The following is a 14,556-nucleotide window of genomic DNA, read 5'->3' as shown; positions in this document are numbered from 1 at the left end:
GGGTCTTTATTAGCGGCTGCCCCATCTATACTGGAATCTGGGCTGCATTGATCTTGTACAGTTTCTCTGAATTCATTGCCCCAAATCCATGCCATGCCTGGCAAGAATTAGTTTGCTGCCTGATTCTTAAAATTCACTCTGTCATCCTCTGCAATGATTCCTGAATCATCTTAGATCAGAACACTGCATAAACTCTTATCCTCTGTACCTTTGATCACTTTGGCTCTCTATGTTAATCACGATTACATTAGTCAGGGTTCTCTAGAGTCAAAGAACATATATATATATATATATATATATATATATATATATGACAAAGAAACAACTTGAATTTTAAGCTCTCTTCTGTATTGACTTGGTCAGACTTGTATATTCTTGCTATAATGTGAGCTTTACTCCTGTGACTGAGTTTTTCTGCATATGTGTTTTTTTCAGATGTGGAACAAATGGCAATTGACTGGCTTACCAGAAATATCTACTTCGTGGACCATGTCAGTGACCGGATCTTTGTTTGTAATTTCAATGGCTCTGTGTGTGTCACTCTGATTGAGTTGGAGCTTCACAATCCTAAGGCCATAGCAGCGGATCCCATCGCAGGGTAAGAACATCACCTTCAGCATGCCTGCTCTGAAAATATTCTTATTAAAAAGGAATCAAAGTATAACATAAAATTTTGTTAGAAAATAAGACTTTAATATTATTAAAAAAGAGGTGTTGAGCAGCATTGCAGGAAGAGAAAGGGACTCTATATGAAGTAATACCACAGATCTAGCTTAATATTCCAACAACCTTATCTTTACCCAAAATTGATTGTGGTCTCCAAAGAACCTCAATGAAGTAGTATTAGGTTAAAGATAGAGGATTTTTGAATATTTACAAGGAACCTTGCAGTTAGCAAATTTCATCAAGGCTCCTTGAAAGACAAAATATTTATTAACTTGAATCACCATAGCATTTAAGATTTATAAACAAAATACAATAGAGTTTCAAGGCTATTCCAACATTATCTTTGTTAGTTCAGACTATTTTAAAGCAAATATTAATATTTATACCTAATAATATTATATTAGTGAAATCAGCAGAATCCATTTATATATTTTAGATTTTTAATTTGTGATTCAGTTCACTGATTTAAAAACAGCCCTTATAAGACATTCTTTTTAATAATAAAATCATTAATCATTTAGAAATATTTTACCGCTTGTTAAAATATGATCACAAATGTTTAAATTCCTATGTACTTTATTTATATATTGGGAAAGTCTATGTAAACACAATTCCCAAAATTCGCAAACTTGGCAGGACAATAGAAAGGGATTAACAAAGAGGCACAGGCAGTTCCCAGCTTCACCTGTTCCCCAGTGTGAGCAGAGGCTACTGTGGGATCAATGGCACATAGTGCTGCTTTAGTTGAAAGGACTGTTGGTGCTGAATATGTAAATTGTAGCAGATTGGAAAGCTGGAATTTTCTTCCTCCTGTCATTTCCATAGTCCTCAGGCAGTGCGGCTGAAATGTCTTATGGAACTTATCCTAAACTGCCATAAGCCTCTGTTCAATAAAGGGGAAAATATTTACTGAAGAAGCAGCTGTCATCCATATGTGGACTATTGTCACTCTTTACTTAAAGTCTGATTGAATATTAAGATGCATCATCACAATGGTTCTGATTTTGACAAGAACAGCTTGCACGTAAGAACTTCGCTAGGAAGCCTGTGTAACATAATTCTTGAATGAGGCACTCTTTGTGTTTGCAGCAGATGGTTACTTGACTACAACGATGCTTCAAAAGGCATTAGTAAAAGAAGTTGTATTTAAACTGATTTGTTTGGGTGGTTGGATACGGGTAGTAAGAAAGAACTGAGATTTGCAAGCATGCTATAGCATTCTTTTGGCATCCGTTTTAGAACTGGGGGTGCTTGCAAGTTTTTCTCAGATGGTGCTAACTGAATCTCAAATTGACCTTCAGAGAGCCCTGTCCACTTTGTATGTCTAAATGCTTAGAGGTGAGCCTCCCACCTTCTTCCTTGCTCCTTACCACATTCCTCGCCTTTCATAAAAACACAGAACGTGTGACTCTTTTCAATAAAGCTGCCAACTGAAATGTAGCATAATATGAATGTCATCTCTCATTCGTAGCAACAGCATACTTTATGTTTGCAGTCAACTTATTTCTCCCTGTCATTACGAGAAAGAGCCATATTTTGTCATTTTGTCAACAGAATTAGATGTAGAAAGCCCCATACTGTTTGCACACATTCTCGGATGGGTTTCTTGGGGCCTGTAACTGCTTAAATATAATTTTTCTGTGGGCCATTTGTCACAATAGGAGGTCTGGTATTTTTTTTTTGTATGATCTGACTCTCACTCAGTTTTTCAGTCATGATCACAGATATCAGAGCAAGAACTGCTCTGCTACTGTGTGAGTAGATGCAGTTTGCCGATGAATACTTCAACTCAGCTCTGCTTGTGTGTAAATAGCCTTCTGGATAAAAGCACAATGAAGCTTGGGGAGAAAGGGAAAATGTCCACAGTAGGACTTGCTTTGGAGAGAATATTTATATGTAAGCTATGAGTAGAGAAATACTACGCTATTAACATTTTCCTTATTTCTAATTGTTGGGGGAAATATGCCTTTCCCTCAGAATGTTCTACTTGTTCAGAGATAGGAGAATATCAAAGTATATCAGTAATTTGACCAGACTCTTGTGTCCTTACCTGAAGAGGCTTGGAACAAAGTCAGAATATCCTTATGTCCCCAAGACCATGTTCTACTAGAAGGAACTCCAATTTTTGGAAGGGTCTGTGACTTGACTCTTCTCCCCTCTTTTTGATTTGTACCTCACAGTCATTCCAAAATTTGTAGCATTATCTTTCAAATTTTAGTCTCTGTTGGTTTTAGTTCTTTCAGGTTTGGATTCAGAAGACTAATGTTATATGGACTCTCATTATGCCCAGAGCCAATCACAACAAATATGCCCAAAGGATGTTTTTAATGATGTTTGTATGCTGTCTGATTTTTTAATTACTCATTTGAACTTACTATTTCAGGCTATTTTTCCTCTAGAGATATTTTTCAAGGGTTTCCTCTTCTTTTCAAAATTTCAGCAATATTTCCTTGCAATGACTCATTGAAAATTACCTATTGCTGAGGAACCATTCGAGTTGAAACGTGGCACGGAGGTCATGCAACCAACATTAAAAATAGTCAGTCTTTCAGGTGGCCACTCGAATTCTGCTTGTCTAATGCTTCAGAACTACATCTTACCTGATCATAGACCGCCTTTCATTTCCATCAGACTCTTTCTGCTGACCAGTCTCCTCAACGGCTTTATTTCTTATAGACTACATTTATTTATGATGCTATACTGATGAACAAGAAACAAGTAGGAAAAATAAGATATCTTCTAGGGATTAAAACAAAGTGGGTTGAGGACATTGCAGCAGAAAGGCAGAGCAGCTAGCTATAGATATAAGAACAGAGAGAAGGGAATATTTCTCATAGCTATAGATATGAGCATGAGGGGGGAGGGATATTTTCCTCATGCACTGCTCCATTCGTAAGTGCTTTTATTTTAAGTTTTATTAAGCAATAAATCTTACATAGGATGCAAAGAGTTTGATCATTTCTTTCTAGACTGGGTTGTATATAAAAATAATTGTTTCACATTTTTCTTCTTTTATTGGGAACAATTTCTTATACAATATATTCTAATCATGCCCCCACAACAACTCTCAGATCTTCTGACCTCTCCATATGTTCAACTCCAAGGCCTCTTTCCTTCCCTCCCTTGCTCCTTCCCTCCTTCTCTCCCTCCTTCTTTCCTCCTTCCCTCCCTCTCTCCCTCTCTCCTTCTCAAACAGGCAATCAAAAACTCATTAAGAAATATTAAGAAGAGAAAAAAAACACACAACAGTGCTGATTATTTTCAACATAACATCAGAGCCTTCAAACTGAAAACCCAAACCAAAAGTAAAATTAATTAATTAATTAGTTAAAAACAAAATCTGACAACTTGTGAATTTTATGTTACATTTAAGGATACTTCTATTATGCATTAGTGGAATAGTGCAGAAGAGTTTGATGGGAATGAACTGGGCAGGGGCAAGGCCTGTTTCTTCAGAATCTGTTTCTTCAACAATGGTAGGACAGAGATAACTGAGAGTGTCAGGAGTTTGTAGTTTTAATTTTCCTCACCTTTTTCGTTGTTTTTTGCTTTTTTGCTTTTTGTTTCTATTTTCTTTTCTTTTCTTTTTTTTTTTTTTTATTTATTATGCTACCTTGTTGGATGAATCTAATCACCTTCCCTTTGGCAAATGGGTTCATGGAGAAGTAACTATACATTAGCACTACCTACCCACCTTTGGCAAGACTGCTTTAGACTCTGCCATTCTGAGATTCAAATTGCTTTTCTGAAATCGCTGACTGAATGCATAACATCCCAAGAAAGTGAAAGTGTGTGTGTGTGTATGTGTGTGTGTATGTGTGTGTGTGTGTGTGTGTGTGTGTGTGTGTGTGTGATTCTGCATACTAATTCTGGATAAGCTTAGAGTTCAGAAGTTCAGACTGGCAGGGAGAAGGCATCTCTCTGTAAGCACTGTGAAAATGATTGTTAGTGTTAATGCTGAGCTTATATTGTAACCACTGATTCTGATGTGCATCTTCCTGCAAATAAGCACAGACACTAGCAACTTCCTAATTAGCAGCTCTGAGAATTCTCTCTTGCTACCTGAGGTGTCTTGAGCAAAAACAACCATCAGTCTAAAAGCTGGTGCACCTGCAGACTCTGCCTGTGCCAGCACCTTGAACACTCCATGGTAGCTTTGAAACAGCTAGGCAAAGACTGCAGCTGATTGCACTGGTTCTTGCAGGGACAGCACTGGCCAGGCCTGTTTGACAGTTTCTTTGACAGTTTTTGTAGCCCCAAGCCTTGATAAATTGCTTCCTTCTGGGCCATGGGAGAAGCACTACCCACTGAATCCCTTGAAACTACCCTTGATACCATTCCCCTTTGTACTGGTACTACTATAAATGATTCAAGGCCAAACCACCAATTATGTCAAATCACCCATCTGTGTGGCTGCAGTGAGCTAAACGAATGACTCTGACTGATCTGCAGTCTTTCTTAAGACTGTAGAAGCAGGCTACTTGTCTCAGTACAGAAGTCTTTTGGGAGAAGCTCTGTGCTAATTCCTTCATCGTTTTTCTGTGACATTCTCAGTAGTATGTGTTCTTGTGGACACACGAAGAAGCTGCAGAGACAACAGAAGAATGGAAAAACAACAGGGAGGAACATGGACATGGCTGGCAGCCAACAATCTAAATATTGACCTGGTGCCCAGGTGATTGGCAAAGCTTTTGCTTGAGATTTGATAGCTGAAGTTTACTCTGGAGGCTCAGTGAACCTGGGAATGCAGGTGCTAGGTGTCTTAACTTGGCAGCTGCAGATCAGGCCTTGTGGTAGGACAGGAAATATGACACCTCCAGAAACCCATACCCTGGAGCTTGATCCATCATGATTCTACTTGATGCTGGTGAAGGAGCAGAAATTGTCAGTGCTGCTTTAGAGCTGAAGAACTGGCAGTTCTGATCCACCCACTCCAGGGCTGAACCTAGAACATCACAATAAACTATTGGCCTGCATCCCATTCACCTGCTATGATCTTCCTCACAGGAGGATACATTCATGCCTGAGCTATCCTGGCAGCCCTGGAATGACTCAGTAGATGCTGCCTTCTCTGTATTGTCCTAACAGAGACAGGTTTGGAGTCTTGGCAGCCATGGCTGACCTTTGATTAGGAGTCACACAGAAAGCAGCATGGGCAGGAAGAAGACTGAGGGCAAATATGGAAACATGAGAGAGAACTTACATAAAAGGAGCCAAGGAAGAAAATCCATAGGCTTTTATCTACCTAGTTCCAGAAGCTATCAAATCATCAGAGACAAAGATCTTAGACCCAGGCTAAGATCACTAACAACCCAGAGAAATGATGCCCACTGCTAGAGGGTTGAGGAACTTATCATTATTGGTCATTGAGAATAGAGCCCCTAGACAATGGAAGATGTGAACCCATAATATAATTTTGTACACAATTTCGTCATCAGTGTTGTGAAGGTTTAACCACTTTACAATCTACTTCGCTTCCTTGTCCTTTCTTTAAATGGTGGGTAATGGCTCTTTGTCATATATATATATATATATATATATATATATATATATATACACACACACACACACATATATATATTACATACAACTGCAGATGCAGTGTTTGATGAGCTTGGAGACATGCTGGTGATTTAGGGTAATTCTCCTGACTCACACCCTTGGCTGAAAACATAATCCCAGGTGATGTAACTGCCCTGTTTATTATATAACATCATCCACTAAAATATGATCATTTAAAAAGTCTCTTAAATCCTATATACTAAAACAATAAAAAATGGACCCAGCTGGCTCTATGTATGTATTTATGTATGTATGTATGTGAGTGTGTGTTCATACATATACATCTGTATATAACAATAATAAGCAAAGAAAAGAAAAGCTATCAACTTGAGAGTGAGGAGGACCTCCGAAGGGTTTGAGCAGAATGAGTGGGAAAGTGATATAATTCTATTCAATGAAAACTTAAAAAAAAATAAAAATGGCTTTGTGAAAGACTTAAGAAAATCCCCATTTCTCCTTGCTATGTTGTTATCGATTCTTTCTTTATTGTTTAAGTTTTGAAGGTCTGCTAAACTTGTCTGTAAATTATTAGGTTAGCAATTCTATTTCAATTAACCCTATTCAGTGTTTGCTTAGCCTCCCAAGAATGCCTCTGAATTCCCAAGTAATGATGGCATCAAGAAAGGAGGAGTGTCAGAAAATAACAGTAATAGCTTAAATTTAAAAATGGAGGGGGGTATTGTTGTTGTTCTGTTGTTGTTGTTTTGTCTTATTTTGTTTCATTGTCTTTGTTGTTGTTTTTGTTTGGTTTTGATTTTGTTTTTTAACCTTAAAGTTATAGCTCTCAGGCAGCCTCAGGGTTAGTTACTTAAGTACTTACTTCAAAGTGTTCTACATTTAGGTTCCTCACAACAGGCTCTGAGATGGACCAAATTCTTCTCACACTAATGCTTGTCTGGCTGGGATACATTATGCTTGTTCCTTGAGTATAGAAAGAGTCCCAGACCTGATTTTTCCTTTTTTGTCTTGGTTTGAATTGATATGTCTCTCCATCTAGATGGGTTTGTTGTACCTTGCCTTTAGCAGATGGAGGTCAGCTACATGGAAATGAACAGGGGCCAGGCAAGGATGGCATGCCACATGGTATAAAAGCTAAACTCACCTGTTCAAACTGCCATTTTAAGATTTTTTTTTTACATGTGCCTTCAGGAATTGAGCAGTCTTTTTTTTTTTTTTTTTTTACCAAGCTCAGCATATTTGAAAAGTGAAAAAGTATAATTTCGTTTTAATTCTTTATTTCTTCTTAATCGGAGTGATATAATTATTTTCTTTGAAATATTATTTTGTATATTTTAGATTTATGTATGCCTTTAGTATGTTATGTGACACTGAGACACTGGGTGGTATCATACTGATAGCATATTTATTATCCCAATTTTTCTTTTAAAACCTTTTATGAAAATTATGGTAGTTTTTACTTTGTTTGATTGATGCTAGGGAACCTGAATTTCCAAATACTGAATAATGGTAAATACATTTCTGTTTCACTTATAAAATGATTGTCAAATGGCCTGAAAGCTTTTTCACTCTTTGCCATGAAATAGATTGCATTCTAAAAGTCTTTGTTAATAATAGAGAAGGATAGTTTATGGTTTCAAATACTTTAAGATATACTTGTTTCCCACTGGGAGTTCTGTAAAACAGAAATTGGATAGAAGGTAAGCAGGCTTGCTCTTGCAGTATATGAGTGAGTCCCCATAAAGATGAGTTACACAGCATTCTTGTAACATTAGTAGTACAAAAAATTGTGCATGATATATCAGATATTAGGAGAACATTGAGAAATATTCTCCTCAAAATTTTGAAGCATTTAAAAGTACTAGGCACTCTTTTGTTTCTTGCTTGCTTCCTCATGTTCAACAATGGTTTAGGTAAAAAAAAAAAATCTCAAAACCTAAGCAAATTTTAATTTATGAAATAACATGGGGAAAGGACAAAAATTAAAAGAAAGCAATAACTCTCTGATACCATTCTGCCTGCACATTAGAGCATTTTAATATACAAAATCAACTTACAGTTTTGTCGGGCTGTATAATTTGCTCAGTTATAAAAGAAGTGATAAGCAGCTCTAAGCTTTTATTCTGAGCTATGTTTTGTGCTGCTGGACTGCTGAAACTTGCAGACTATTGAACCAAACCTACTTTCCCTTGAGCCATACTCTCAACAGTTCCACTATGGAGAAATTGCCTCACTTTAGGGTAAAAGCTAGAGTTGGAAATGTAGTTTTAACTCAGAATTATTTTGCCATGTAAGAGCAGTCAAACATTGGTGTTAGTTGGTTCTTGGTACTTTTATTAATGAAATAAGTATCTTTGTATGCAAGTGAAAATTTAAAAATTGTACTTAAATTAAATAGTAACTATATCAAAAAAATCTGAAAGCAACTTAATGCTTTCTAAAGAAAGCAAAGCTAACATTTTTCTGTCATTGTCAGCTGCTTTTATGAGTTCAGTTAAGACCCTATCTTAATAGTCTAACACAATGACAACAGAACATCTAAATTGAGTTGGTATTTGGTTCAAATATTTGTGAATGAAAGCATTTGTAGTTTTATCTCAAAATTATTTGTTGTATACATAAGAATTAACTAACTTATTCATCTGGTTATTTAAAATAAGTTATATTTCAGAGTACCCATTAACTTTGTTATGCATGAGAGAATCATGGGACCCTAGCATTCTCCTAAGCAGTAACTTGATCCATACAGCAAAATTCACAGAAAGGAGTACATGAGTTTATGCTAAATACTTTCTCATCAGAATCTTACCTCCTGGCTCCCAGGTGTGCCTAGGTATATCTTCCCTTAAGTCGAATACACTCCAGTTAGTCCAAAATACCAGACCTCCGACTGATATGCAGTTTTTGTTACACTTGTTTTTGTTTGATTTTTCACATAGTAATCTGTGAGTCAAATGACAGTGTATCTGAAACCACTACTGCCTTCTGCTCTGCATCAAATAACTAACTGAAAATTTAACAAAATACTGTCCTGTAGAATATAAAAGATAGGCAGACACAATGGTTATTGGTCAGGCCATGTCCATGACCAACTGGTTGGGACAAGACTAAGGAAAATGAGGTATACACATTCTTCTCAGGAAGCTGCAGTGTCACCCATCACTGGTTGTGTTCACTACTGTTCACATTTTCCCTTGTCCCAATTTCTCCTATGCCTAGCCTCCTATGTGATGTTCTTTATATTTTGTGATGAGCTATATCCCCTTGATGAATGGGAGCAGGGTTCTCCTCCTGAGCTCTAGATAAGTCATACATTTTCTTTGTTTGTCATTTCAACTTTACATGTTTAGGTAAATGAAGATTTTATAACCAAGGCTTGTGGACTCATCAGAATTTGTTTGATTATCTGAAGGTGGAATCAATTTCTACTGAAGCATACAGCCCTTGGTGACAGTGAAAATGGGGATTTATAAATAGATATCTGAATCCAGGGAATTTTCTATTAGAAGAAAATAATTGGAAAAATAAAGCTCAGATTACTTCCGAAAAAATAGAAGAGAAATGTATGGAACCGATGTCATGAGACTGTGTGCTGTGGAATGTGAAGGGCTTGAGATTAAATTGCATTCTTTCTGATGGATATGTTGATGCTTTTTTATAGGAGGCCTGCAGGTGCTAGATAAGTATGGCAATAGCAATGATGATGATGAAGACAAAGATGGTAGCGGTAACTGCATCAATAACGGTGGCAAAGGTGATATTCACCTCAGCAAAACTATTATAGAAACTGAGTGGATGACAGCCTTGCTTGTTTTAGCATATGAAAATCTAAAGAAAAGCCTCTAGTTTATTCCACGGGGATGGATACTTCAGAGCTTAATAGTGATGTCTTAATCTTGAATATAGAACCTTGAAAAGTTGAAGATAAGTAAAATTATAGATACAACGAGGGACAACTTGATGTAAAATGTGTCTTATTTAGAACATCTTATTCCTAAAATCTTCATACGCTCATACTCTGCTGCAAAGATAAGCTGTCCCAAAACAAACAGACGGGCAACATATAAATTCAAAGTTGTCCAGCATAGAAAAGTGTTAACCCATGCCTGAGTTTTATACTATTATTAAAAAAAAAAAAAAACACTACCAGTCTACTTTTATTTATAATTTGATTTAATAGCACATGGTTTAAGGAATAATTTTAATTTTATTTCACTAAAACTAATTAAGGTAAGTAACAATACATATCAATAGATTATACAATTATTTTATAATTAAAGGAAAGTGAAGAAATGACATAAACTAGTCTTACCAGCAACATTAAAGGCTCAGAGTCCCTTGTTCTAAACTCTTATAATTCACAGTTCTTTGGTGACATATCTGGGTAGGGGCATTTTCCAAGAGGTAACCCAATTACATTTGAATTAAGAACATTATATTATCCATCAGTCAGCAGAGTGCTGTTAGGGTTTGTATTATAACACAACACCCTATGAGACCTCTCGTTCTACCTCTTTCTTTGCTAAGTCATTACTGAGTGCTTTTCATGAATTGTACAGTGATCTGATGTGTGCTTTGTGAACTATTTTATGATGAAAGGGGCAGAATGAAATACCTTGCTATGTAAAATTTTATGTGCCTAGGCTCATCCTGTGACTATTACATCATTCATGTAAAACACTGACCTGTTTGTCATTTGCATAGAACATAGGAAAGTAGTTTCACAGCCTATAAATTCATTTTTTTTCCAGTACTTTGGGCTACTCCAGAATGAAAATTTTGCCTTTTCCATTGGGTCAATTTTCTCTGAAGGACATTCAGAGAGGAAAAAAAAAAAGAAATAGAAGGCATAAGAATATTATACTTGGCAACATGACTGAAGATTATATTTGTTCTAAGCAATTTCTCTGTTTTAATGATCTTCCAGTGTCTTAGAAAGTACATAGAGTTCTGATTTCCCTTATGTTCTTTTATACTTGAGATCTGAACTCATGAGATTACTTGACTTTGATTTTTTTTTTAAAAAGGAAAAACACAAAATACTGTATATTGCAGCCAAGATTCAAGCTTAAGAGTGTCATTCCTTAGTCAACATATTCTTTTCAAAACATTTTTTTAAGAATAGTCATATTTAGTAATTAAGAGAGGCCTTGACTCTTGCACATGCTATTTAGATTAAGGCATGGAGCTCAAAGTCTGCATGCTCCAGTCTTCCAGTTGCTGGGAGCATGGGTATACATCAGCATGCCAGGCCCATAGCAGTATTATTAACCACATTATTTCCACAGTGAGTCATTCTGACCATGGGGAGTTAAAGGGGAGGTGGATGGGAGTCTTTTGGCATGTCATCATTGATCCACAAGACTATATAGTGACCCTGAAAGAAATGGAAGTTGAAGTACATACTACAATTGAATTCTTTAGCAGAGAACAGTTACAATTTCATTTACGATCTGTGGGGACCCTTAGCAAATATTGTACAATCTATAGCCAAATTTTTATAAGAAGAAACTTTAAGCCCTTTTGGAAAAGATCCATGGTTATCAGAGAATGGTAGTAGGGAGGAATTATGGGTAAGCTGAAAAAGTAGGGGGAAAATGGTGTCACTGAAAAGACTCTGTGTGATACTGCTCAAATGAATACAGACCACTGTACATTTGTCTAATCTTATTGTGCTAGCAAAAATTAATTGGTGGTTTCTACCCCACCTTTTCTTATTTGGTTCCCAAATAAAAGACACAAAACCTTTATATTCATAATTAGCCTTAAAAGCTCTAGAGCTGGGCAGTTATCAACCATCTAAGCTATTTTGTCTACTTTCCTGTCAGTAATGCTAAGTTATAATTTGCCATGTTCCGCTTGGGCCACTCTTAATCCAACAGGCCAGTACTCATGGCCATGTTATTATGATTTACCTACCCCATGCATCTTCTCCTCTCTTTACCTCTCTTCTCATCCTCATGGTCTCTGCCTCAGACACCAAGACTCTAAACCAAAGCCCACTCTACTTCTCTTCTGCTGGAGTGGCTTCTTTGTTTAACCCAAATTGTAAATTAAGGAGCTAGGATTCATAGCATCACTTAGTATGCATGAGGATCTCCTTATCTCTGAGGCAACCGCATCTTGGGGGGCTGTATTTTGCATTACAATACATAGCAACAAAGCAAATATCAGTACCTTACAGAACTGCACTGCATACAGATAATTTTAATATAAACTATGGTTTTAAGTGTGCGGTGATGTACTGAAGTAGAATCATTAACTCTACTGTGAACTAATGTAAGATGTTGCTGACAGATAAAGCTCAGTACTCGAGGAAACTATTTCTGCTAAATTTTTCATAAACTTAAAACCAGTATGTAAATGTCTAAAGTATTAAAAAAAGAAAGAGAGAAGAAAATTGCCTGTGGTAAATGGTCATATGACTATAATTTGAATCATTCAGGAAGTTGAGGACTTTCCTTAGAGTAACTGTATGTTTATGCTATTGTACAAGATAATATGTCCTTGAACATAAAAATAAAGGATGCTAGTCTAATGTTCTTGGACATAAAAATAAGGGATGTTATGCTACTGTCCAAGAATCCTACATTCTAAGTCAGAATCAAAGTCCATAAGTAAATTTCTTTTGTTTTTACTGTACAACCAACCACCAGAATATGAATTATTGGTGTAACAAAAATCCCTTACTTGTGCCTTGTATTATCTGAATGGAAGTCTGTTCCCCATAGAAAGTTCTATTGTCATTTTGTGGCCACAGAGGCAGAAGTCAACCAGTGTTTGAGTAGTTTCCATAAATATATAATGTATGACAAAACTTTCTTACTGTGATGATAATGATAAGGTTCTATTTCCCTAGGCCCTCTTAAGCCACATCGATAAGCTAGCATTGATGAGGAATAATATTTTCTCACAATTCAATTTCAAACTCAAAGCAGCTAGTGATGGCTATGAGAAGGAGGTGTGTAAACATTACCATTTTTTGCGGAGTAGAGTGTAGATTCTTCAGTCTCTGCCTTTTCTTACCATTGTAGACACAGTTTGACACAAGGAAATGGCTTTCAACACTAAGAGGATCAATGGCCCATCACTGTGTATTTCTCCACATAGCCTGGGCTCAGTGTGAGGCCTGCATGAAAACAGAAGCAATACAAGTGGAATCAAACAACTGCTAGATAACATAGACTTGTGTGAGAGCTCAATTTTCATCACAAATAAGGGATAGTTTGTTCCCTGGTGCATGAGAAGAGCACTTCTCTAATTTTTGGAATGTGAGTTTTCGTGGGTAAAGTGTCTTGGTTGTCCTCAAAAAGAGAGTTTTCAGCTCAAAAATGACTGACATGAGTCGCATGAGCCTTATTACCATATTCCCTGAATAAAACTCTCATTCACAGCAGTACAGCATGTTGTGATTATTGCCAATTACTGTTTATTATTGTAACAATTTTCTTTTCTGTCCTTTTCACTTCTCAGAGACTAGATTGTAAAGACTTTCAGTACTTTTGAAGTTTGTATTTTAAATTTTACTATTCCTGAATGTGGATGATAGTTCATTGTCACACAGTGTGTTTCCCGACAAGAAACTGATGAACTGGAAACTATTTTTAACAGAACAAGTGTTTCTCTATCTAGCACATGGAGAACAATCATGTTTCAAGACACATCATTTTCAATAGATACAAGCTGTCAGGAAACTTATATTAGAATAGAACACATAGAATACTGAATCACACATATATTATTATAATCAATTGCTGAAATATAGAATATCTCACCCAGATTGGAGACTTGCACATATCTTACCTGACAGACGATACACTCCTGGAATCCTATCTTTTGTTTTAGATTTCTTCTTTAGTTTTCATGAAATCCTAGTCTCTAGTGCCCTCTTTTAGTGTATTACTTGTCTCATTACAGTTATGTTCTGCCTTTTAATAGTTATAGCTTGTTGTTTTTATTGACATTGTTACTGAGTATCATCTAATGTAATTATATTTTGTCATAATTAAAAACACATGATCCACAATCCAACAGAGTAGATTAGGCTCTAGTATAAAGCGTGCATACTTACTGATTAGATGTGAAATATGTCTTGTTCACTAAAAGCCTATTTTCTTTTTTAACTTTTTTATACTGCCATGAAATCTATTTTAATAACCAATGCTTTAACATTATTATCTTTCCCTTTGCTATTTTTATCATCACATCTTTAATATTAGTCATAAAATAAAAGATATGCTAATAAAACCTTTTTTAAAAAATCTTCAGGATGAGGGGAGGCAGATAATAGCTCGAAGAGTAGAAAGCACAATCAGAATATATTGTAAGAAGAAAATCTATTTTCAATAAAAGGAAATGAGAAAAAAACAA

The 14,556-nt window shown here is 36.1% G+C and overlaps 1 protein-coding gene across 3 annotated transcripts in view; it reads left to right on the top strand.

The window, feature by feature from the left end:
- Lrp1b (LDL receptor related protein 1B) overlaps positions 1 to 14,556 on the top strand; it is a 1,970,757-nt gene that overhangs the window by 939,110 nt on the left and 1,017,091 nt on the right. For all 3 annotated transcript variants that reach the window (XM_029472167.1, XM_021181392.2, XM_029472172.1), the window contains exon 7: positions 436 to 598. In XM_029472167.1, the coding sequence (XP_029328027.1) occupies positions 436 to 598 (163 nt within the window). The remainder of the gene's footprint in view (positions 1 to 435; positions 599 to 14,556) is intronic.

The sequence above is a fragment of the Mus caroli genome, chromosome 2, assembly GCF_900094665.2.
Source record: "Mus caroli chromosome 2, CAROLI_EIJ_v1.1, whole genome shotgun sequence".
Classification (NCBI taxonomy): domain Eukaryota; kingdom Metazoa; phylum Chordata; class Mammalia; order Rodentia; family Muridae; genus Mus; species Mus caroli.
The sequence above is the reverse complement of the archived record's forward strand: the minus strand, read 5'-3'. Positions and strand labels throughout refer to the sequence as shown.